The sequence below is a fragment of the Mytilus californianus genome, unplaced genomic scaffold, assembly GCF_021869535.1.
Source record: "Mytilus californianus isolate M0D057914Y unplaced genomic scaffold, xbMytCali1.0.p SCAF_1, whole genome shotgun sequence".
NCBI lineage: Eukaryota > Metazoa > Mollusca > Bivalvia > Mytilida > Mytilidae > Mytilus > Mytilus californianus.
Window position 1 is genome coordinate 14,518,339 of NW_026262581.1, and position 27,563 is coordinate 14,545,901.

The following is a 27,563-nucleotide window of genomic DNA, read 5'->3' on the forward strand; positions in this document are numbered from 1 at the left end:
GTAAAATGCGTTGTTAAATTACACTTACCTTGATAAGATATATGTTTTACAATATACTGTAAAATAAAAGTCTAATTTGAACGATTTTTATCGCTCGTTTTTTCTCTATATTATTACTTTTTTCTATTCGGTATCCAGTTTAGATAGAATCTATCAATTTAAAATCCTTGAAAAACAGCATTTCGAACTTTCGACTATCTGTGATCATCTATCCTTGTATATATGATCTAAAATATCTCCTGTCAGACTTGTTAAATGTACACGATATGTTATCCTTACAAAAAAGTATTGGCAATTTTACTTTCTTTCAAGTTAAGTAAGATTAATCAAATTAATCCGCTGTCACGATCGCAACGTATCAACCTTCAATCAGTAAACAAATGGATTTCCCTCTATCAATTGTAGGCTCTCTCGTATAATTTAACGACCAAAGAAATTTGCAATTATTGTCCTGTCCGTGTAATTTACCAACAATTAACCTCTAAGTGATGTCAATATCTAACGTGAATTAAAGGCACAACTGTGAATATATTCACGATGTTTGGTACAGATGTTTCAGATATCAACAATGCAGTTATAACGAATAAAATATGTCTATGTCAAAGTACATTTATATGGAAGGGACATTTTGCCATTTGTAATAAGGTGAAAGTGATATTTTTTTTAATTTAAGTTTTGTTATCAATAAATACAGGGATATATATATTCATACTAGTCAGCTAATCAGCATGGCAATATAATTCACTTGCAAAATTATAAAATTTTCTCAAACTGGCTTTTAGTAGCTAACTTTGTTATTTTGAATCAATAATATATTTCTAAAACTTTGTCTCTTTTTAACTAATATTTATAATTGTAAATTTGAGTGTTAAATAAAAAAATAAATCTAAATTGATGTAAGTATTGAAGTTCTAAAAACTGGTATAGTATTTTAATATGATTTCTCCGAATAAACTTAAAACACTAAATCGAGATAAAGGTTAACCCTTTTATTCAGTTCCTCCCGTAATGATCTCTCCTATGTGGTTAATATAGCCATCGTTGAGCAGCGAAATATCACGGACAACACACTCCAGGGGAAGGCTCATTCTTTGTTGTTCCGATTTCAAAATCACATAAAATACCATCAACATATTACGGCCAGAAATATCAAGACACATTTAAGTACAAGTAGACTAAGTGAAAAAAAAGTCATTGCTTCTACGACATATCAAGCTTGAATTAACTTTTTTCTCAATATGCAAGAGAGATGATATGAAATTTGTACAAAACAATTCTCCTGTTATTGACTTCTATGTTGAGCGAACGGTAATGTTGAAATTATTGTTTTCATCACAGTTCATTTTGGGTTCTTCTTTGCAGTCCGCGTTTAAGCCTTGTCGATTTCTATAAAAATCAAAGACAACGGGTTTTTTATACTCGTTTTCCAATCCTAGCTTATCGTCCTGTTTCTAAAATTAAATATATTCCTACAATGCACTTATATTGTATAATAGTGACTCTCACATTGCTTTGATATTTGTTCTTTTGGAACATATTCGCTTTATAATATTGGAGACTCATATATCGTAAAATGAACGCTCAGTAGTTGATTATGGCATTAGACAGTCTTGTAGTCATGACGTTTTGACTGTGTTACACATGCAAATGACAGTTGCTCAACAGATTCTAAAACTTCCTGTCAATAGACTGTCATTTACAACTTCACTCAATTTTCTGTAATTATAGGAAATAATGTCTCCCATTTATTAATTTTGTAGATTATTTATTTAAGTTTTCACACCTTCTTTAAATCGACAAATCAAACAATGAAATATAAAACGTTACAGCAGGGGAGTACAGTGTACATGTAGTTAGACGCGGCATGCTTATATGTGTTTGTGCGTGCTTGGATTGTTTTTTAATCTGTAATAATTGTCCGAAAATTAGCATCAGAAATATAGGTTGTATTAAACAGGTCTTCGAGATTAAAGTCTGAGCTATCTTTATAATATTCATGCATCTGTACCCAAAAACCGTACATTGCACGAACACAGTAAGGAAATGATAATTATTATACTTTTCATTATTTCACAACCTTCAATGTTTTGGCCTATCTTAGTGGATTCTCTGATTATATAGCTTATTATTGATTTATACACCTTCCACATTCCAAACTCTGGGTTATTAGATTTAGAGATGTGTCTCAAACGCAACATAAACATCACGTTTCACCCGCCATTGTGATATTGTGCTATGGTCATTTTTGTATTCTTGTCTTTCATTTTTGCTTATGTACTTTGTCTATAGAGTGTCTATATACCATTTTGTTTTTCTTTGTTGAAATAGTTAATTGTTTTTAAAGTGATTAAGATTGTAATACAATGTTGACTATTTTTGACATTTTTACCTATAATGTATGTTTGTTTTGCTCACACATTATAGTCAATATAATGGAATTCTATATGATTGTCATACAAGTGAAATGTTTAGCTAGCTATAAAACCAGGTTTAATCCACCAGTTTCTACAAAAGAAAATGCCTGTACCAAGTCAGGAATAATTATGCAAGTTGTTTTCCATTGGTGATGTGTTTGAGCTTTTTATTTTGCCATTTGATAAAGGACTTTCCATTTTGAATTTTCCTTGGAGTTCGGTATTTTCGTTATTTTACTTTTTACTTCCATGGCATCTTACACTTGCTGGTGAATGTCGCATTAGCGAAATATAGCGATCTTACATTCCATCGTCGGTGTCGGCGTCGGCGTCGGCGGCATCAACATTAAGTTCAGTCTTTGATTGAAGTTTTTTTTAGACATCAATCTTTATGTCAAACCTCCATGGAATTTATAAAACTTGGACAAAAGCTTTTTATATGATCAAAAGATAGTAATAAAAGCAAAATTATTTCTTTTCATTTTCCCGTATTTTACTGATAAAGGAACTTATTTTTTTCAGAAATCAAATACTTTGATAAACCTTATGAAACTTCTAGTAGTTTCTGAAACTTTGGCAAGGGTTTATAATATGTTTAAGATATAATATATGAAACAAATTTTGAAAATATATTATTTTTCACATTTTTTCAGTGTTTTACTGATGACATTTACACACAGTCTGGGATTAGATATCGTAGACATAGATAACTTCGTCAAACCATCATGGAATGTTATAAAATTTGGAAAGGAGATTCTTTAAGATAAAAAAATTAGCAAATGAAAGAAAAAGTTCGAAATTTAATTTTTCACTTATTTCACAGTTAAAAAAGGACTTAATTTTTGCCAGACAGCAGTAATAACGGACGAGTCACGTGATTCTGCGGAACCCTTTACGAATTTTTAATTCCAAAATATCGTTGATTTTCATCCTGAAAGTGATTAATTATGGATTTCGTGAAAATAGTAAATTAAAACAAATAGAGGCATGTATTCGGTTATGTTTATCCTTTATATATGCATGTTAGCCATGTGCAGAACAAACTGAGGAATACATACAAATTTTGGCGATGATTAATTACAAATTAATTAAGCATCACCAATAATACATATGGTTTGAATTTAAGAATTTTTGCAGATCTAAATGATTAATCACAAATTAATTAAACACCAATGATATGAATTGTTTAAACTTTACAGAAACATGAAACAATTAATCTAAAAGAGTGTGCTTTACATTTATTAGATAAGATAAACAAAGCGAATGTACCTACATCAAAGATTGATCAACTTTGTTTCACTCGATTTATTGGCAAAGTGTAATATCTTGCCCAGTTGGACTGTGACCTGGACTCTCACATGTTTAGTGTTTTTAATAACATGCACTTATATTTATATTTTTACTTATGTTGTTGATGCTGATTTATTTACCAATATAATTGGAATTTATAATCTGTCATTATAAAACTGTCAGTCTTTTTAATGACCAAAATAACCCCAAATGAAACAAACTGAAGGCCGTATTGTTGCCTATAATTGCTTACATCCACTTCATTTGAACTTTGGTGGATACATGTAGCTGTCTCATTGGAAATCATACATGTACCACATCTCCTTATTGTTATATTAAGAACATACAGAAAATTAAAAAATGATTACAAATTAGAAATTTTTTTTATTAATAGATTTAGACATTTAATTTTATTAAATAAGATAAAGTAATAGTAATCTAAATATTGAACAGGGTAGACACCGTAAATTACCTCTCGAAAAAAGATTATGTCCCCTCTGTAAAAATGGGGTTGAAGATGAATAACATTTTGCTTTAAAATGTCAAATTTTAGGAAAACGTAGTCAAACACTTTTTCAGGAAGTAGAGATTATAGTCCCATCTTTCAACAAAATGTCTGATTAGGAAAAATTTACATTTATGTTTACATTTGATGAGTATGACATAACTAAAATTATTGTAAAGTGTTAAGGGGGGTTAATGATTTATATGTATTAAGAAATAGCCTGGCTGACAAGAAAAACTAATTATGTAATACAAATTTTTTGATTATTTTCTATTTTTAATATATATTTGTTATGTTATATTTTATAACAATAGCATTAAGAATATTGTACTTTAACTTTCAAATTTGACGTGCAAAGAACGAAGCACTCTCCCTACACGAAGCGTCGTATTAACATTCACATTCGTGACTCCCACATAGCCTAACGAAAGCTCCTGTTTAGCACGTGTTTTATTGAGAATTGAAGTGTCTAGGGATTATCATACTTCTATACCCAAATCATCCCTTTTTTACTAACTGACGGAGGGTCGTTTGAAGATGTTACAATAGTCATTGACAGACCTAGAGCGTCACATTAGACTTATGCAGTATTCACTGACAGATGGCTACATGACACCGCTGCAATGACTGAAGACGGTATATGTAGGTGTGACTGACTTATGCATCCCATACGCCAAAAAAAACGGACGCCTCTTAGCATAGGTCTTACTATCTGTCTTGAGAAGTGTAAATTTGACCATAATAATTATAGTTGTGTACCAATTTCAACCCTTGTGGTTATGAATTTTATTTTTTGAGTTATGAGAAAAATAAGGATTTAGTTGATATTAAGTATTGTATTTGGTATATGAAACAGTATTTTCTGTCGAAAATCTTTATTATTGTACTATACTGTGCAGCAATGTAGTATAATTATGTACTTTTATACGGATGATCATCCAGAAGTAAAGTAAACAAACTACTAAATTTTAATGTTTAAGAAGACATTTTTATTTGGTATCTATAGGGAGAGTCAACCATATCAATAACAAATTGTAAATAAAGTCTCTGTAAAATGACGTAATTTGAGGATCTGTATATATAAACAATAATTAATCAAAAATGAATAACTAAGTAATTGATTTGTTGACAATGTCAAATTTATTTGACAATATTTGCTAGATCTATGGGCTTTGGCAATATTTTAGTAACTTTTATCCTATCACAACGAAATCTTTTGCATGCAACTCGTCTGAGACCTCTAGACAAATGGCTTCCATACCTGGAAAATTGTTTGTCATTAGGTTATTGGTTAGTTTGACCATTTGTTTACTATTGCAACACAATGTATTCAACAATTTAAAGCGGTGGGGACATTTTGCAACAGCGTAGCAAACTTGTTGAATCTGAAAGTTATATTTTCAAAGATTAGTATTATAAATTAATTTAGCGAATACATCTGTGAGTTTGTCTAGACTAATTCTTCACTTTTAGTTAAGTGTTTAACGTTGACTGAAACAAAAAGGTAATGAAATTTATATTATCTGTGCACAAGCTTAAATCGAGATGAATAGAAAAAATCATTAACACTACAAGATTTTTTTGGAATTAGAATAATATATCTTGACCTATATCCTGCATCTCCTTAAGGTAGTATGGGTGTCTTTCGCCATCTTGGATTGTAAATAGCAGAGAACCTAAGGTCCAGATTTTCAATCAAATTAGCAAAATTGGATGAGCAATGCAGATAACCAGTGAGAATTTTCATTTAAAAGAACAAATTTATAAGATTTTAACTTACAAATATTAATATTTTTACAAGCATAGATTATTTTTGCTTAATTTTTAATGTTTTTAAATTGGAATTTTAAGGGAAGGTAACTCTTAAATAGTGCATTTTCTGAAGGAATCTACATGAAATTTTGCTATTTTATATTTTAGCGAGAAAAAGCGTACGGTAACCCCATCTTTTCTTTTGATATTCTTAAAGCATTTTCCTAAAGCTATTTTCTTGTATTTCATTTTACAATTCTATCATTTAGTTTAACTTCTAATCACATAATGATGTTTTTTCCTGTATAATCCATACAAAATGTGTCATTTTGTCACAACCTGTAGCTTGAAAAAATGCTCGGTGACCTATCATTTTTATTATAATTTTGAACATATCACAATATATACTACGTTTTGGCAAAGTATGAACAAATTCTATCATTTTAAATTTATACTCCCAGGCCACCTTAAGTTAAATTTTGATATATATATATATATATATATACTAGAAAATACCCGCGAAATATACTTTGGTTCATCATTTGAAGATATATAGTTTTGGTGTAAGGCGATATTAAGATCTTGAATCTTTTTGAAGCGTGTCACAGACGAAATACCACCACTCAATATGACACCCAAAAGAATAATCTTCCCGACAGAAACTATTGGCGTTTGTGATCTAATCATAGGATATGTCATTGTTATACCCAGATGCATTGCACTGATCAAAATAATATGTGTTTATAAATACCTTTAATTGGTGACATATAGAGTGAAAACTGACTGGGAATGTTTTACAAAAAATATCCTGACCCTGATTTAGTAAAAACAAAAAATCTGTTTAGCACTTCTAGCAGTTTTGCCAATCCCCCAAACAATTTTGGAAATAAATTTTGTGTACTGAACACACAGGGAAAACATTGAATGATAAAAAATCCAGGTGCGAATGCCAGTCAATCCGCATCTGATTTCAGTTGTTTCAGTGCTCAGAACCACCTCCATGTATGAGTGGGCTGAAAATTTTATGCAATTATATATGAATGGGAGGAAGGGAGGGTCACATTCCAGCCTCACTTCTGTACCCATTTTTAACCGAAATCCAAAGTAATCACCCCACCCTTTTCATGTTGAATTGATGCGGTTCCCCGGAAGGTAAAGCTCTTGACGTGTAATATTATGTTAAATTGCTGAGAGCGTCAAGGGAATGTGTATCACAAAGTGTTTCAGTGTAAGGTCAAGGTACGAAATAAAATTTAATTTAGCTGGGCAGATGTGTTATTACGGAAATGATGACGGCGCGTAAATTTCAGAGCCGAACGTCGTGAAGGACGGTCGATCCGAACTGGCTTTTTTCCGATTTTAACACCCGAATACCCCCAAAAGATCTTGAAATGAACACATAATAAACTACGTTGGTCATTACCCCTTTGTGGTATAAAACAATATTCGTGGATTTTATGTGAAAGAAGAAAACGCGACACCCAATTTCAACTCTATTCATTTAGTAATATAGATATGCAACACGATTTACGCTTAGCTTGAAAAGGCGTTTACTGTTTGCTGTTAAGAAAAAAAAAGGGTTTAATTTATCATTCTAAGTGACTTTCGTCTCTTTGCAAATGTTATATTGCATAAAAGGAGGGCTATTTATGTTAACACTGGACTTTTTGCAAGATTACTAACTAACTTGTCAATGCAAACATTTCATTTGTGATTACTATACTGTACTGATGTAAATATTTTATTATATTTTTGTGATGAAAGACTCATGTAGAAGTTTAAAGTGAATACAAAAATTACATATACAATGGAAACATAAAAGTCTTGTCTTTTTAATTTTAAGCAATCTCTATCAGACTTGCATTTTAATCACTCTTATTGAATGCAATCGAATTGTCATTTTCATAATTACATGAGTGTGACTTATTTCTGTTCCTCAAAGAATAATAATCGACTAAGCAATCAAAAAATGCACTGAAATAGATACTTTTTTAAATAGAAAAAAAGTCATGAGAGTAAATTTTTATCATTATTATGTATTCACCATTCAAATTATTATCCATTTGTGTTGGCTTCCTTTTTTACAAATTTTAGTCCATTCAGTAAAAATTGGTACCGTTTATGTTATTAGAAACTATATAGAATGAGCTCGAGACAAAATTTATTGGTATTTAGTTTAATTGATAAACATTCTGGTTGCAAACCAATTACCTTTATTTTAAATTATGAATATTTCACATTGATAAAGCTTAATTTTTATTTCTTCAAAATATCAAGTTATAAAAAAATATTAAAGATTTGACATAATGATTTTAATCACGTAATCTAAATTCAGCATATGTTTCCAAGAAGACAAAAAAGAAATTTCAGCTTCTTTGTTGAAAAAAATTGGCGCGACGGGTGATGAACTTGGGTTTGAAGGCTTCATATTCTTATTTCAGAAGGTGAAATTGAAATAATTTTTACATTAGAACAACTTTAAAAAACACACACAGATGATGTGTATAAAGTACAGCATACTTTGATTTCATTTGATAATTCTACTTGAAGAAAACCAACTCGTCTCAGTTGAACAAAAAATGACCCAAAATATGTCCAAATATTGTTATCACATGACTTCCATTGTTGTCTTTAGAAATGGTCGTCAAATCAGGGTCAGCTTTCCGACTGAAGCGAGTAGCAAGATATGAAAAATGATCACAAAAAAAAAGATCAAAAGACAGATAAACGAACAGAGAAATTTCTATATATTCACTTATGTGTGAAAATAAGATTATTATCTTATCAAATGTAAATAGATTAGCTTTCGCTTCATGAAATCCGACTTAAAACTGATATTAAAGTCTGTAAAACTATAGATTTTAGTCAACTGTGCATGCCACATAATATTTCTAGTATGACATTTTATTGAGACAAGAAAAATAAAAAGACAACTTAATTCTTTATGCAAACCACGGATTTAGAGAGTATATCTTTTATACATAGCACGTCAAATCAAAGACGTGAATGTAGACTTCGAGGAAACTTTACATAATGGATGAGTGAATCAAGGTAATTCTGCTCCGAGAGTAGACGGATTAAGTCATAATTCTAGATCTCCAGTGGAAGCTTGCATGTATATAAATAAAAGAAAATTTGGAAATTTGCATAAATGAGACAGCAATACAACCATACATAAAAGACCTGGATTGATAAATACTTGTGAAACTATATGCATGTATAAATGTATATAAGTTTATATAAAGTAAATATTCATTCTATATTATAAAAAGGTTTTACTTTAATCATAAAAGTAAATGATACTCAATCCCTAATATTTTCCTATAATATGTTTTTCAAAGAATTGAAATATTCAATTAGTGTTAATTATGGCGTACGGAAAGGGTCAAAAGTAAAAAGAGGTGCATAAGCTATAAAATATAGCTTATGCTGCTTTGTAGCATAAGCTATATTTGACGTCCCAAAAGGGTCAATATATATTTGTCTGGTTATGCTGCAGTTTTATCGCATATGCTATATCACAAACATTGACTATGCTATATTTTTAAATTGTAGCATATGCTGTACTATTTCAAACACATCATTAAAGGGTCAAAACTCGAAAGTAGCATAGGCTGTATAATTTATTTTGATTAGACTGTATATCTTACTGTTGGAAGGCGTGTTTAACGAATCTAGTCAATTATCATCACTAAAGTATCCGCCCTTTTTATCAGTACTTATAGAAATGAAATGTATAATGCGATAATTTGAAAACAAAAAAAAAACTTTTTTAATGATCAAGTCCGAGTTTATTGAAAAACAAATCATTTTTTAATATTATTACATTTTATATATTCATATGTTTTGCCTGGTATATTAGTGGATTTTATCACACTGGCACCGGGTAATTTTAAAACAAGTGGAATGGAAACGCGGCATACATGAACAATAATTTTCTTATATCATCTCTGTCTCGGGTGATGTATTAATTATGTACCCAGCAGAGCCTTTTCGCTAACAAATATTCACATGTACGTCCCTGCCGTGGCAATTATATATATAAGGGCATATCCAACAGTTTATTTCTGAATGTGAGAATTTTTCCCTTTAAGATATATAGGCTATTTTTTACCTGCTTAAATCAAATATGTAATAAAAAATATACCTTCATGTGCTACTTTTTGAGTAAAATGAGGTCAAAATTTCAGATATTTGCTCAAAATTCGGATTTGTGGACGTATTTTTCCTCCCGACAGATGTGCATAACTTTTTTGTTTTAAAAGATAAACAGATAAACACAAGCTGTTTTTTTGTTAAATTATTTATAAGTTCTCTTTTATATAAGTATCCTATAAATTTATGAAATATTTTGTTTAGAAATAACTAAAAGGACAAGCTAGGTACGATAAGCATCAGAGAACGGCCCCCGATTTCGATTCAAATTAAAAGTGATATGCCATAAATTATAGTACTATATTTTTAAAGTTTAAAACCTATATTTTTGTAAACATCAATAGATTTGTCAACTTTAGCTGATATTATTCATGCTTTGTTGCTGTAAACACCTCAAGATTCGCGAAAACGGCAGATAAATGGCAGTTTCCAAATCTTTTTCTGCATTTTAAACTATGAGCGTACCTACGGCCCACGATAATATTTAAACCTAACATTCCTTGAATATAAATGTTGATGTAGTTCAAATACCTTAGTGGGCCGTAGGTACGCTCATAGTTAAAAATTAAAAAAAGGTGAAAAAAAATCGTCAGTTTTCATTGAATCATCGAAATATTTAAACGAACTGCGGACCGGAGATGATTTCCGGTATTCGCTGGATTCGACAAAAAGACTTTTCTTCGTGCTAAAATGGCTAGTTTTTTACGACAAATTTTACATCTACGAGAAAGGAACACAGAATATTCCTGTATTTATTATTGTATGAATTTAAAGTGAGATTATAGCAGATTGTCGGGGTTTGACACAAATCAGAAGGAACTGTGACAAACTGCAGAGAAATTTTGGGAATGTAAATCACTAACTGAAACCAAAGTTATTAAATAACTGGTTCATCCTAAAATAGTTCCTTTTTGACTAAATTTCAATATTTGGAACACTGTGACACAGACGTTGATTGGCATGTCGAAGCATACATATGATATGTCTTTGTAGCGTAAAAACTGCACAGATTTGTTAAACATGTTATCCATGGAATGGTGTATTCTAAACAAAAACAAGTTTTGACTATAAATTCTATACTCAACAGATTGATAATGGCAATGAATGGTGTCAACATTAAATGTTAGTACAACTTTACCCGTAAGAAACACGTATTTTGTTTTATAAATGACGAAATCGTGGCCCTGGAATCTATTAATCTCCGTTGACGCTTTTGTGAAAAGTCCTTTCTTTAACGTCCGCATTTCTTTCATGTATGGCATGCCAAGTTAACATTTTAGGCAATCATTACGAAAATAAATTACAGAACTACAGAACAGTAAATAATAACATACATTGTATCATACGACATAAGACGACACCATGTGATAATTTTAATTATTTAATTGTGAAACTGTAACAGTAATAAAGATCAAACAAAACTATCCAACACTATTGCGAATTAATATTGTGTAATTTTTTTACCATGATGTTTATAAAAAAGAAGATGTGGTATGATTGCTAATGAGACAACTCTTGACAAGTGACCAAATGACACATAAATAATTTAACAACTATAAGTCACCGTACGGCCTTCAACTATGAGTAAAGCCCATACCGCATAGTCAGCTATAAAAGTCCCGAAAATGACAAATGTAAAACAATTCAAACGAGAAAACTAACGGCATAGTTGATGTACAAAAAATGAACGAAAAACAAATATGTAACACAGTAACAAACGACAACCACTGAATAACAGGCTCCTGACTTGGGACAGGCACATACATACAGAATGTGGCGGTCTTGAACATGTTAGCGGGATCCCCTAACCTGGGACAGTGGTGTAACAGTACAACATAAGAACGAACTATAAAAATCAGTTTAAAAAGGCTTAACTCATCAGATGGATACAAATAGAAATGCATCTAACAAAAACACAGAGTGGATTTGTTTGTATTTATTGTACTTATGATTTGTAATTGTCCCCCGCCTTCCCGCTGCTCTTTTTCAACGACAACGCGTGCAACTTCGTATTTCTTGTCTGAAAATTGTTCTCTACATTACTTTCCGTCATAAACATTCATGAAGTATTTGTCACTGGACGGTCAGAAAACAACATTCAATCAATCATATCTCCTCTTAATTTGCAGTACTATAATGACTTTAAACATACTTAAATAAATAAAAATGGTTATTGTTTTAATCAGATATTCATACGTCAAAGAAAAGAAAAAAAAAACGCGAATATTGAATATCAAAGGGAAAAAATGCATCATAGTCAAAGATATGATGCTTGTAATTTTGTATGTGTGTTTCGTGTACAAAAGGTCGATTAAAAAAGTCATTAGATCATAAAAGGCCCAAGATTCCGGAACGTTTTGCCAAATACAGATCAGGTTATCTATTCCTGAATATAAAATTCGTAGTTTGTCAAACTAAGCATATCTCCAACACTCTTGTGTTTGCTATACGCAACAATTGGTGCTGTATTGAATATTTGTACACAATCTTCGTCTAACTGTAATAAATGCCCGTGTTTCATAATACGTTTCTTTATTTTACGTATATATGGATTATATTTATTTATTAAAACTAATGGAATATTTTGTTTTTCTTTTGATTTGTTTTTGTTGTAGTAATTCAGTACTGTCAATTGATAAAGCATCAGTAATACTATCATCTATTTCCACGTTATCATAACCCCTATCTAATAATTTCACTTTGAAATTAGTTAGATTGTTTATTAATTTGTTATGGTCACTTGTGTTTCTAATTTGCCGTATTGCTTCACCTTTAATAAATCCTCTGAATACATGCTGTGAGTGACAGCTATATCTGTGCAGAAACAGATAAGAATTGGTTTCTTTAAAATGTAGTCAAGGTCAAGCATGCCATGTGTTGTAAATCTTTGACCTTTGATTACATCAACATCTAAGAACGACATTTTATCGTTTGAGATTTCATATCAGTTATAGGACAAACGCCAGATTTCATCCTAAAATTTAGGAGATATCAGGTTGCAACAACTTATTGATGTTAATTAATCCCTCAACCCATTACAACCTCTTATCAGCACCCCTGCTGGTGAGATTTGAAAGTCTGTGACTTGGTATGAAACTCTTATCTGTAACTATGGTAATCAGACCATTGACCACAAGAAAAATAAATGTGTACATCATAAAAGAAACTTTCAAGAAAGACAAGTGTACATGTATTACAGACAGACTTAGATTATTTAAAGGTATGTTTTTTATAAATTATTCTTACCACTAACTTTTTGAAAAAAATAATGTTCTGTTTCTCTGTAGCATTTTTTTTATATAAAGTTATACTTATTGATATTTAAGAATTTTATGTCATTACATTTTAAAAGCTTTTAATTAAAAAAAAAACAGTTTTTAAACTCCAAAGACTGTATTGGAAAAAAAAAATAGGTACAACTTCATATTTGAGAGAACAAAGTTTACATGCCTTCATTTATTTTCATTTTTCTTAAAATATCATAGGTACTTGGGGACTGGACAATTTTTTAGTCTCCCCCTTTTATATATTATATTGAATATATCAGTGACCGCTTTGTATAGTTAACTTGGAATTAATAGTAAATAGCAAATACAAGTTATTTGCAGAATATTTAATATGACAAAAATAGTATAGCTGTGTTTTGAACACACATAATATGGAAAAAATTAATATTGTTTTTTTTTATCTATTTTATCAAATTATATATAACCTCATATGTTTTTCATAGACCATAAAGATATAGACAGATATGAAGAGATTTGAATGCAAAAGTGAATTTCAACAGAACTTTGGATAAACAGGTATGTATTCAATTTAGACTTTGTAAAAGTATATTAAGAATTTCCAAAAGCCACCAACATAATCAATCAATTTATTTGTGGCCCTCTACTTCCATTTAGTTTTTGTCGTAATAGAAAGACTGATAATGATGATGAATTGGTGTTTAACGTCCAGTGGCAAATATAATATGAATATAAAGACAAAAAAATGTTTTACGTCCAGTGGCAAATATAACATGCATATAAAGACAACAACATGTTTAACGTCCAGTGGCAAATATTACATGCATATGAAGACAAAAACATGTTTAACGTCCAGTGGCAAACACTACATGCATATAAAGACAAAAACATGTTTAATGTCCAGTGGCAAATATTACATGCATATAAAGACAAAAACATGTTAATGTGACATGAATATGAATCTGAACTTGTACAAGACTAATATACTGAGCCACACTTTAATGGAAATTAAGCCAAAATGTATTTTCTCTTTCTCCTAAGCCACGTGCTTGAAGGGAGGAAGACATTAAAATATGTAGCTCCTTATACAATTGTAAACTCAGAGGACCTTCTACCCATACACTCAAGTCAAGCCCAAGTTGATTGGCAGAAAGACAGGTATGGGTATATGACATACTAGTAAGAAAAAAAATACTTAAAATAAACTTCCATCTAAATGTCAACATACAGTTTTCAATAAGTGACATTTGACTATTACATATGTCATTCATGATTCCCTATAATTAAGAGAAAAAGTGTTTTTGTTTCAGATCATAAAATGCCAATGAAAGTACCAAAGTTAAAAAAACTACCATTTGTAGAAGATAACAATGAAACAGTGCTAAAAGTTGAAGAACTAGTAAGGTTTCTTAGAAAACATGTAACAGAAGGAGATAAAGCCATCAGAATAGATAACCTGAAATTAGAACTATCCAAAAAGAAAGAATTAAGAACTGTAGATGCCAACACGTTTGTGACATTTCAGGGTGTTATAGTGTACATTTTTAATCATATAAATGACTATGCTATCTGCCAAACTATTGCTGCAGAAATTTCAAAAGTCCTTTGTGGAAAGACAGATGACGGTCCAAAATCTATACTAGAACTTTACAGAGATATTGTAAATGTAAATTTTTTACAGCCATTTGGTAAAATAGCCATAAATGAAAATAATTTGCAAACACTTCACATCAATTACAAGGCGAACTTTAGTGAGAATGAATGGGAACAAATATGTAGATTTGAGTACCAGTTTAGTAGGAAAAATCCACACATATTAGACTTTGAAGAAACCTTCTCAAGAAAATCTGCTTTTCTAAACAGACTTAAAAAGATTTGTGAAATTGGGCAGCATGTTAATAGAGACATTTCCGAATTTATCACAGAAAATGAGCAGAGAAAAGAGGCTTCTGAGTTAATAAATGGAGAAACAGTCAAACTGAACAATATTATCCACACGTACAATGGTCTTCGACAATCGGTCGAAAATAACCAGGAATATATATTCAAGCAGAAACCCACTGTAACTGTAACAGAGTGTCTGCCATCACAATGTATCAACCATACCAATGGCGTTCATGCATTTGTTGAATGTAAAGCTGAAGCTGACTTTGGGTCACTAGAGGAACAAGCTACACTACTTCGTTCAGATTTAAATAAAACACATGGTGTTGTTGTACCAGAAGTTATTTTTCTTGAAGAAAACACTCTGAATGGATAAAGTTGTAAACAATGTACAAATGACAACTACCACAAGTTTCATTTGAGAGATGACTATTTTTCAGGGAAGCTAGGGAACAAGATTGTTCATGTTTTACACGAATATGATGAAGATTATATTGACTTACTAGAACCGAAAACACTCAAACATCAAGACGATGACGCCAATGTTTACTGTGAATACTGTTTTCAGAATATTTCATCTCACATCTTTAAACCTCTTGATTGGAAGCACTTTGACCTCCTAAAAGAATGGTACTTGGAAGTTCCATTAGAGTTGCAAACAATATTTGGCAATCTTTTTATCAACAAGGACACATTGCGAAGATCTGACTGCAGTGAAGGCTACTTATTTACACGAATAGGAAAACTGTACTGTCTTCTGGACTCCGGATTTAACATCTCTAATAGAAAATATCATGGAATACTACAACAAATGAACACTGAAGAACTAATTGTCAACTACCACTCAATCTCAACAGTATTTGATGTCACAACACAAAGTGGGATAACTAAAAGTCTAAAGTCAGCTACAAGATGGTTACAGTCACGTTCTGACCTTGACAAAAGATATTACGATGCCTATCTGAAGCACTATCCATTAGAACATCAAGATCCACAAGGTGAAGTTTCAAAAATGGAGGTATGCATGAGAGACTGCTATAATATTGTGTACTTAGATAATTTAGTACGATGGAGTATTCATGCTGATCCTGATCCAGGTAAAAACAGAACAAGTCAGATATGTACTCTTCCCATCACAATAAAAGGACTTCCTAAACAGTCATACATAATTAAATCTTGGCACCAAGAAGACTGTGATCTACTTGACAACTGTAATTGTATGCAGCAAATCAAACTTGGAAAAGACCAATGCAAACTTTTATTGGAATATGAAGACAAAGAAAAAGAAGCACTTCAAATATTAGATGTACAAACAAAATTAGGGGTCGGACTACTTGTTCCTGCTTTAAAGACACTTATATCAGAATGTACAGATATATTTAATCAAGATATTGAAGATGAAAATATACTTGACATTTCAAAGGAACTGGGAAATCTTGACATATCAATGGAATCAACATGGTTAGCTGAAATAGACACTTCAATGCGATCCATGAAACTGGATGATTATGTTGATGAAGATGAACCAGACGATCAGAATGGTATTAACCTTGATAATTTGGATGAAAGTGATGAATTCCTTGATGACATCATAGAAGAAGAAGATTTTTTTGAAGGTATTCAGCCATTGGATATTTCCACTGAAGAACATCCACAGGAGTTAACAGAAGACCAGGATGAAACACCCACAGAGAACCTAATTGAAAATCTGTCCACAAATACAAACGATGGACCAGTGCTGGTAAATAATGTATTAACACGAACAACATTTAGAAAATTTGATGTACCACCACTACTCTGCAGACACCCAACGCCTGCACAAGGACGAGATGATGATATTAACCACTTAAAAGATATTTTGTTGGATATCTTAACAAAGTTAGGTAGATATCCAGGAAAGGAGTATAAAGAAAGAATACTGTTTGCACCAGATCATAAAATTGCAAAAAATCTTCTTCAGTTAATCAGAACAGATAAGATCTTTAGACAGTTTTTACCAGAATTTCCAGTGTTGCACCTCAAAAAATCTAAAATAACCAACCTTTTCACAGCTTACAAAGATGCTGGAGTACTTCATCTTTTAAAGTACATGAAAGATTCAGACAATGACTCCGACCTAACAGATGTGACCTCAGTTGTTAATATTGAAGCAGCAGCAAAAAATATCAAACGATTAACACTGGCATTAAATTCCTCATTTCCTTTATGCAAAACCTTAATAAACCTGAAACCATGGAATTTCTGAAAGATATTGAGCTCAATGATATTTCCTTACTGCATAAAAAATGGTATAGCAAACTTGACAAATTTATGGAGAAAGGGAGAGACAACGCAACATTTGCACTACATGAAGATTTGCTAAAACACTGTACAGAAATATTAGGGATCAGCATTGCCGAACGTATTGGAGGTATAGATGGCTATAACTTACTTCTTGGTTGTGTCAAATCATCACTTCCATTTGCCTTTCTAAATGGTGCTTCTTCCTATGCATCATTTTGTGTAGATTTGTTGCACGTTCATTACACATCTGGAGTCTTCCATACAAACATGAAGCAATGTTTATTTACGACTCCACATAAAAACAGCAACGTTAATTTTGCATTAGATGCACAAAGAGAAATGGATCACCTAGATGCTGTTAAAGGGTTTCGTCCACGATCTACTATAGATGCTGTAATACCACGAATGTCCATAGTGGACCATTTTACAGATGTACAACACTTTAGACAAGAACTCAATAAATCTGATGTAAATGAGACAGTCCTTTCCCAGCAAAATAAAACAGATGATGGGGAAAAATCAGTTTACAACTTATCACCAAATTTGAATTTTGACATATCATCAAAAGACCTTAAGTTTATAATTCCAGTTGCAAAACTTATAACACGTGTTGGAGCGCTGAGTTTAAAACCAGACAGTACACAAAGAAATGTGTACAATCCAACACAGCCAGCATTACCTGAATCCTTATTAGACAAAAACTCGTATCAAGCTGGAAGATTTTTGGTAAAAAAATATGCATGTCAACAGAAGATTTTTGAATTGTCCAATGAAGACCTGCCTGGAATAGAAACAGTGGAGGGTTCAAAAAATTTAATTCAGAGATTAAAAGCAGCCAAAGGAGTTACATTAAGAAGGTCAACTATCAAATCCAAAATCATGACAGAAGATCAGAAGAAAGAGGCAAAACGTGTGGCCCATGTTAAGAAACAAAATACAATTGCAGATTGCATCAGCTCTGATATGAACACCTGTCAGGCTGTAGTAAAACCTGACTGTTCTAAAGCTTCCCTGCAAAAATCAACTGGTATAAAGAAAGCACTGAAAAAAGTAATATCCAGACATGATTTTCTTCCGCTTTAAAGCGGAATTCCGCTTTTCGTCTTGTCCGATTCCGATTTTTTGTTGAACTTTCCGTTTTTTCGTTTTTTTTGTCAGATCCGTTTTTTACACAAGTCCGCTCCGTTTCCGGGTTGATATTTTACTTCAATCTGTAAAAAGCGATATGATTAGTTGAATCATTCTTATCTCCAAATGAAGGATCGGATTACAAAGCGGTATTAAATATCACTTTCGCTTTCAACAGCATGGCTTCCAATGTTGTTGAACGCGATTTTGACACAAAATTGTTAGATAAAGGGTTGAAAAATGTGTGGAAATGGGAATGGCTTGAGCGGAAAGTAGACAAAGAACTTGTTGGTCGATTTATTAGGAAGATTAATGTAAAAGGAGTTGCACATTGTAACTTGTGTAGGAAGGATATAAATTATGCAAGTCGAGGATGGAAGAGTCTGGAACAGCATCTCCTGAAAAAAGTGCACCAAGACAACTTGAAAATCCGTAGCTCAAACTACAGCCTTTCTGGTAAGTACATTTTATTATATTTCATCTTTCTCTCATGCAAAGAAGTATGTTCTTTTAGGATAAAGAGAACTGTCCTGCTTCCTTGTGTACATTTCTTTCTTCATTGCCCAAACTTTGATGGTCTTAGTAGAGAGATTAGTGAATTGAAAAATGAATTTTCTAGGGACCGTTATGCCCAAATTTTCCTTGGGTCTGGACTTAGTTTTTTTTTGCCATTAATTTTTAAAAAGGTGTGAGAAGGCTTTGTGCATTTATTTATAAAAATTATATCAGGCAGTTAAGATGAATATTATTGGTGTTCATGGTTTAAGTTTAATTTGACAACATTAAATATTAACTTTAGAGAGTTTTCAGTTTTACATATATTGGCATTTTTTTATAATTAATTTTTCATTGTACACATTGACATGAATATATTTTGTTTCAGGTGCATTTGGAAAAGCTAAAGAAACAGAACAAGTACCGTATGGTATCCATCCCATGTTTAAAGCCAGTGCCAAAATTCAAGAACCTGCACCAGTAGCTATTACACCATTGAATGACAGAGTAGTGAATGCAGAATCAATGGTTCTGTCATTTGTGGCAGAGAACTCACTGTCCTTTTCACTTGTTCCTGGACTGATAGACCTATCAAAAACTTTGGCCAGGGATAAAAAGGCATTAGACTCATTGAATATGAGCAGGACAACTGCTTCTTACAAAACTAGGTTTGGTGTAGGAAAAACATTTCAAGATATTGTGATAGAGGAAATGAGGTCAAATCAGTTTTCACTAAACATGGATGAATCAACAAGTTCAAATTTTCAGAAGGTGCTGACAATTCTTGTTAGCTATTTCTGTTCAGTGAAAAATGAAGTTGTCATTCATCACTTTAAATCAGTGACGTGTATTAAAGTTAATAGTGAATCACTGTTTATGAAATTGGTAACACTCATGGAAGAAAACAGTATACCATGGACAAATCTTATGTCTGTTTTGATGGACTCCTGCAATGTGATGCGTGGGTCCAAATCAGGACTTGAAACCAGAATAAGGACGGAAAAGGCACCTCATTTGTTAGATGTTGATGGGGATGTGTGTCATCATGTGCACAATGCAGCAAAGGCATTCTGTAAACCATTCAAGTCCTTCATTGAACTTCTTTATTATGACTTGTTCAGCGACTTCAAATGGTCACCAGATCTTAGAGAGATGTTCCAAGAGATATGCATAATGCTGAACATTAAGTATACAATGCCACAGAGATATGTTAGTCATAGATGGCTATCTGTATATGATGTAACCTTAGACACTTTAAGGCTCTTTGATGCACTTACAGTGTTCTATTTCCCCCTGCTGACAGAATCAGAAAGAGTCAAGTTTCTACCAACAATTGTAGAAGTGTACCACAGGCTAGGAGTATCACAGTCTTCTAGAGAAAGAATATCAGAAATTAGAAAGGTATTACAGTTAATGCATAAGTTTTTTGTTTGAATTGTTCAGCAGTTTAATTTTTTTTAACTACAAATTAATTTAAAACTGCATCAGTCGCATGATAACTTTTAACAGTACTTGTTTGTTTATGTGCATGATGTTTAATTTAGCAATTTGAATTTAAATGCAGCATAAATTAATGATTGATTTAACAATTTTATTTTCAGTGATGATTATTGTTTTGATAAGAAGTGCAGCATGTTGTTGTTTTTAACAGTTATTTTTTTCAGTTGAGCATGTTGTTTAATTTAACAATTTTATTTTCAGTTCAGCATGATCCTTCCCTAACTTCTGATTCATAGTCTTTTGGTGAGTAATGTTTCATTTCTATGCCAATGTAGTCAGGAAACTTGATTATTATGAGATGTTCATTCAATCTTTTCTTAGAATTCTTTTATCAAAAGTTGGAAGAGTTAATATTTGGATTTCTTTATTTATATTTTAGCAATTAACTACAATTATAAATGGACCAAAATGATGTATGGCCAAATAAACATATTTATCAATTAGATTATTTTCATTTTCATTTGATGAAATGATACGTATATCTATTGTAAATTTATGTATTTTGAGGTCAGACTATATTTTTTCCAGGACCTTACCCAGAAACAGCTAACAAAAGAGGGCCGAGACAGGAAAGACAGAATCATTAATAAGATTTTTACAGAGAGAACATTATCAAAGATGGTTATGGGACTTTACTCTTCAGTATTTCCTCTGTTGAAGAACTTTGTCTTACTGTTTGAGATGAAGGAGCCTCTCATCCACCAACTCCATGAAGAACAGGTATGTGTATGATATAAATTGTCAAATTCTACACCAGAAATGAATATTTTCATTGGATTTCTGGTTTAAGGTATTTTACAATGTAATTTGTGATGGTGTTTTCTGAATGTTGTATGTTTTTATAGTAATTTTGTGCATTTGATACATAATTTTTACACATGTTAATTGCAGTTAATTTCCCAATTTTACTTTACAGGTGAAATTATTTAAAGAATTTCTTGGTTGTTATGTTAAACCAGAAGTAATCATCTTGGGGACATCTTCTCTTAAACTGAAAAAACTAGACATAAAGACTACAGGGAATTTGTTAAAACCAGAGAGGATGTTTTTGGGAGCTAAAGCTACTAAGCTGATCCAAAGCTTGTCCACTAGAGACCATGTTGTGAAAACTTTCCTGAAACAGGTATATATTTTTATTTTTAAAGCTGTTCCTTTGACATGTTTTTGTATGAGCACACATATGGACTGCTTTTGGATAACTAAGATTAACTATGGTGCTTGAAGTATTTGTTATATCAAATGCTGATATGTGGTATATTTTAAACATTTCTGAATCAGTTATTTTTTTTAATAATTTTATTTTTTAAATACATATTTTTAAAATACATAAGTAACTAAATAGTATAATGATATCTGATGATATGGACATTGTGTTGCTGGAAGAAATATTTTTTTGAAATCATGTGAAATTATAAAAAATGTTTACCATTTCAGGTAGAGGAAGCTTATACTGCATGTGGAAAGACATTACAGGAAAAACTTGCTCTGAGTAACACTTTCCTCAAAGCAGTGTCAGCCATTCATCCTGATGCTAGTGGACATTCAGTCACTCTAACATTCTTACAGAAACTTCCTAATTTGGCCCCCAATGTGTTAACAGAGGAAGAAACTAACACCTATGATTTGGAAATCCGAAAATATCAAACTGATGACCTGCCTGAATTTGAAGATGGAACCAGAATTGACCACTGGTGGGGTAGGGATGATATAAGGAAAAGATATCCGTGTCTCTGTAAAATGGTGAGGTCTTTACTGTCATGTTTTCATGGGCCTCAAGTTGAATCTTCTTTCAACGTCATGAATGACATCATTGACAACAAGTCTGGGAGAATCAATATTGAGACATACAATGCAATTCAAAATGTTAAGTATAGTCTCAAAGCCTGTGAAAAGAGTGCAATTGCCTTTCACAACAAACAAGATTTTCTCCATGAAGGTATAAATCCCAAACTTGTAAAAAACATGAGATCATCATGTAAGCAGTATAAGCTTGAGTTAGAGATGAAAAGAAGTGCTCTAGAAGAGAAAAAGAACAGGTTAAATGTAACAACGAAGACATCAATGGTTACAAAAAGGAAAGCTAAAGAACTGTGTGCTAAAGCAGCCAAGAAAGCAAGAAAAACTCATCAGCAATGTATTGCAAGAGGCTCAAGTCTTGCAAAGAAAAGCTGAAACAATGAACATTAATGTACATATGTGTATATATATCTGTATATATGATGTTAAAACTGTTTTTATATAAAATGGAGATTGTACATACTATTTTAAAGAAGTTTTGACTTGTCTTTGATGGATTGCCTAGTGTTGTATAAAAATTAAATATGGCTACATTGTATGTGAGACTATGGATGTTAATATTTTGTAAGTAACCATCAATTCATTATTATTTTTTAAATGAGAAGTTTTAACCTAGACCAGAACATATATATATATATAGAAAATATGATGATTCAGGTACTTCATGGCTAATGTTAAATTTTCATATTATATTATTTTCTACTTTTCTTTGAAAATTTTTGCATAAATTGGAAATTTATTTAAAAAATGCACTGTAAAATGATGTTTTCCAGCTTTCAAATTTTGTGCCAGGAGATGCCAGAATTCAGGATTTTGCACCATTTTACCCCAGAGCTTCTGGGGGCCTTAAGCGGCCACCAGACCCCTCGCCGTAAGGGCACCTCGCTTCGCGAGGTGCATTGACTCACTTTGTGAGTCAGTCTCTCAAATTTATAATTTTCAGTTTTTTTTTTTAAATGCCAGAATCATGTCTGAATATCACATTGCATTCCTTACACAGATTACAGTCAACTTGATGTATTATTAGCAAACAGAGGCCTAGTTTTTCTAGACATCAATGAAGTTCCACAGACTATCCGACAAAGCATTACTAAGGCTACAGTTGAATTTGCAGGAGTGAAATTTAAAACCAAGGCAACATCTGGAGAGGAATATTTAAGTCATGTCACAAAAGGAGTTATAGGAAGACTTTTAAAACCATCACATTTTCCAAATATGAACCGCATTGTAATTTGCGAAGAAAAATACAGCTTCACTCCTGATGATTTTAAGGCAGCTACCAGAGTTAAGCGTCAAAAAACCTCTGCAACCTCCATATCCCATCTGAAATTAGAGTCCAGAATATTGTCTGATGACAAAATGTCGAAGTCTGCTCTAATACAAACAGAACTTGGAAAAAGACTCATTAGCAATTACCTAGCTAGGAACATTCAAAATTTGGATATTAAAAGTGATATTATTGTAGATATTGACAGTGAGCTTGTGCTAAATACTTCATGTCTTCATACAGAAGGGGATTGTTCATGCCCATATAAATCGCACTCAACTCCTATCCGTGGAACATTTTCGAAAGTAGATGGTTTTCTTCAGCAGCAACTTCTGCATCATATAAAACAGAGGAAAGGTGAAGCTGAAATGTCCCAAGTAGACTGGCTTGATGATATGAAAAATGAACTTCTTGTTAATGATGCCATTGTATCCGTCGTAACATCAGCAGACATTGATAGCATTGTCATTCATCTTTTTAGTTTGTCTCTTTTTTGGCCAAGAGACGAATCGGGCTCCTTCAAAAACAAGGTGTATGTCCTCCTTCAGAAGCAAAAGTCAGAACTGTATGATATAACCGGTATTATTGAATTGCTGGAATCAAGATTTTCTAGGAAAAGCATATGCACAATTGCTATTTCATTATGTTTAGGAGGAAATGACTTTATTCCAAAATATCAAGGTATATCTCATGAAAAGTGGTTATCGGTTATAATTGATACGCCAGGAGCATTACAAAATTTAGTGCATTTAACAAATGAGAAGCCAACAGGAATATTGAACGAAGACCTGTATTTGGAAATTGTCAAACGATTATATTGCCCACAAAACATTAAGTCAGAATTGCTTAGTTTAGACGAAGTCCGCCAAATTTCAATTAAACCTCCTGGAAAACCAATCAGACACCCTAAACTTTGGATGCCACCAAAATCTGCACTGAAGCAAGTTTTAAAACTTATCAATTGCCAAATTGCCTACTTGTTAACAACTTGGAAGCATGATGCAGTTTTGCCAGATTTTCAAAAGGATGGTTGCTTAAGAAAAGATGCGAGTGGAAATGTCCATTATGACTTTGGAAAAGATGCACGTATTGAAAAAATTGAGGACCAATTATGTATAGATGAAAAAGTATTGAAAGGTAAAATGGACGAGGCATCTTCATGTACTAAAAGAAAAAGAATAGCTGGAACACCAGTAAAAAACAACAGACGAAAGAGAAGGCCTATAATGTCTACTCCTGTGTAAGTAAAACTAAAGTTATCATTTTTTTAAACTCGTATTGTCATGATAAATTATGCATTCAGATAAATCTGTATATATGAAAATAAAAAGATGTGGTATGATTGCCAATGAGACAACTCTCCATCAGAGACCAAATGACATGAAATAACTTAATGTTGTAGTACAGCCTTCAACAATGAGCAAAAACCGATGCCTCATAGTAAGCCATTAAATGTCCCAAAATGAAAAATGTAAATCAAACAAGAAAACTAATTGCCGGATTTGTGTACAAAACAATAAACGAAACGTTAGTGCTTTCACTTACAAAAAAGAAAATTTATCTAATTTAACTGAATTTTTAAGTGATTTTTGTTTTAATTATTTTTACTCTTAACGTATTGAAAACATATTTTTTCAATCTACAGGAAGATAAAAATTAACCAAGATGAAGACCACAATTAAACAGAAAACACATACTGTATTCATAATTTGTAGAAAAAAACACTATTTTGGAGGACTTTATTGTGTGCTACTTCAACTTGTGCAATTGATACAGGAACTTATATGATTATGATGTGTGCCAGGAATACTGATGATTGTGTTTGGAATATATTTAAATTTCATACTAATAGTAGTCATATATAATGTTAAGTTGCAGAAATGTAGAACTGAAAAGTGACCTAAAACATGATCATATAGAACTTGTAAATATGTAAAAAAAAATCTAAATACATGCTGTATTAACATATGTGTTTGCTCCGTGTATCATAGAAATTTTAGTTATGTAATGTGAATAACTAACTCTCCCTTTTTTCCCCTTTCCTTTCTTCTATTTTGAAAGGAACAAGAAACAACTCTTTGAATATGGTTGTGTGTCTGTATTAAGTTTATTTTTTTATACTCTTTACAAGAATAAAAGAAAATGATGAAACAGAGTGTATCAAGAATAAAATATAAGATTTTCTTTCTGGTTTTTTTTTTGTGTGTGAAGAAAATATTTTAAATGAAATTTTTAAAAATTTCATTAGTACTTAAAACTTGTAAATGGTGGCTTTTTTTTTGGAAATACATTTGATTTTCTCCAATTTTATAGAATTTAAAAATAAAATCTTATTTAGAGCCCTAATGATTTAATTTTAAATTAATTAAAAGATCTCTTTTCAAATGTATTACATCATTTACATGTATAGTAATTGCTTTATTGAAAAATAATAATTTGATAAAAAATTGTAATTTCTGTGTATGTAAATTCATAAGTCTGAAGACAGTTTGCTACTGATTCTTATAAATCTGTTCATGTGTAATAAAATATTTCTGTGTAACAGTATTTTTACAATCCATAGTACACATCTGGTCATTTCTTATTTCTTATCAGTCATCTACAATATTCTGGTCATCAGACAAATGCCTGCTGTGAAGACCAATAAACAAGTGTTTGGTTATATGATTTATCAGTGATCTGTTAATTGGTTAATGTTCTGGCTATTAAGCTGATGAAACATAGAATCTGGCGTTTGTCCTATAACTGATATGTGAAATTTAATAAGGGGTTATAATTATTTGCTAGACGAAACGAATCTATAATTTAATCTAGATATGCAGATTTTAACTAAACAAATGATTAACTACGCAAACATTACTCCAAGTACAGTACTTGTCTGTACTTCTACAAGGAGGGTTAATATTTAAAAAGAGAGACAAACGATACCAAAGGAACAATCAAATTCAAAGGTCGAAAACAAACCGACAAAGCCATGGCGAAAAACGAAAACCGACGAGAAGACAAACAGCAGCCAACATATCACAGCATAGAAAACAAAAAACTTAGCAACACGAAACCCATTTAAAAACTGGGATGATCTCAGATGCACCGGAAGGAAATTGGATCCTGCATTTTGGCCACGGAGGATTTTTTTTCAAATATGAAAGTAATTGTGCAAAAACAATCTTTTTTAGAAAGCCTTCAAAGTTTGTTTATATGAACATCAAGATTATTTTTCACTCGTTTTATGGGTTATTTTCTTTTTGACAGTCCGTATTTTCCTTAGATCCAGAAATTTTTGTAGTACAAAATGTATATGTTTCAACACAGGGAGAAAATTTCGCACCTGATGGCGGGCTACATCTGGCCCCTAAAAGAAAATGTGTACTAATTCATTGAAGAGGTCCCTGACTTGGGAGAGGCACAAACATGCAGCGGGGCCAAATGTTTTCAAAAATTTTTTTCACACGATCTTTTTGACGCAACTTTACAAAAAAATGAGACGAAAGTCAAATGATTTTTATTTGATCTCTTGATGGATATATGTGAACAGTTTGAGAAAAGGTATCACTCCAAGGGATTGAAATTTCAACTTTTGACCAAATTTTGAGGAAATGTGTGACACCTTTACACCACTTTTAGCAAAAACATGTAGGTTTGTGCCATGGATACGTCAAAAATACATTCTAGCTTTAACCTTTCAACTTCTGGATATCAAATCTATACAAAATACTGATTACATACATATACACAAATATTACACAAACAGTAGGTTTAATTTGTGAGAAAGGAAAGAAAAAGGGCTGGTAAAATTTATGTATATTGTTATCTAACATAAGTACCAATATGAGGACAAATCTCATTTC

At 31.7% G+C, this 27,563-nt stretch overlaps 3 protein-coding genes across 4 annotated transcripts in view; 2 read left to right on the forward strand and 1 right to left on the reverse strand.

Annotated features, from left to right (window-relative positions):
* LOC127708860 (pleckstrin homology domain-containing family G member 7-like) overlaps positions 1 to 27,563 on the reverse strand; it is a 168,694-nt gene that overhangs the window by 123,507 nt on the left and 17,624 nt on the right. The gene's annotated exons all lie outside the window — the stretch shown is intronic.
* On the forward strand, positions 19,525 to 21,367 carry LOC127710301 (uncharacterized). Its single transcript, XM_052216124.1, has 3 exons — positions 19,525 to 20,552; positions 20,853 to 20,894; positions 21,180 to 21,367. The coding sequence occupies exons 1-2, from the start codon at positions 19,593 to 19,595 to the stop codon at positions 20,871 to 20,873; spliced, it is 981 nt and encodes a 326-aa protein (XP_052072084.1). The 5' UTR covers positions 19,525 to 19,592; the 3' UTR covers positions 20,874 to 20,894; positions 21,180 to 21,367.
* On the forward strand, positions 21,519 to 23,070 carry LOC127710749 (uncharacterized). Its single transcript, XM_052216741.1, has 2 exons — positions 21,519 to 21,774; positions 22,086 to 23,070. The coding sequence occupies exons 1-2, from the start codon at positions 21,694 to 21,696 to the stop codon at positions 22,821 to 22,823; spliced, it is 819 nt and encodes a 272-aa protein (XP_052072701.1). The 5' UTR covers positions 21,519 to 21,693; the 3' UTR covers positions 22,824 to 23,070.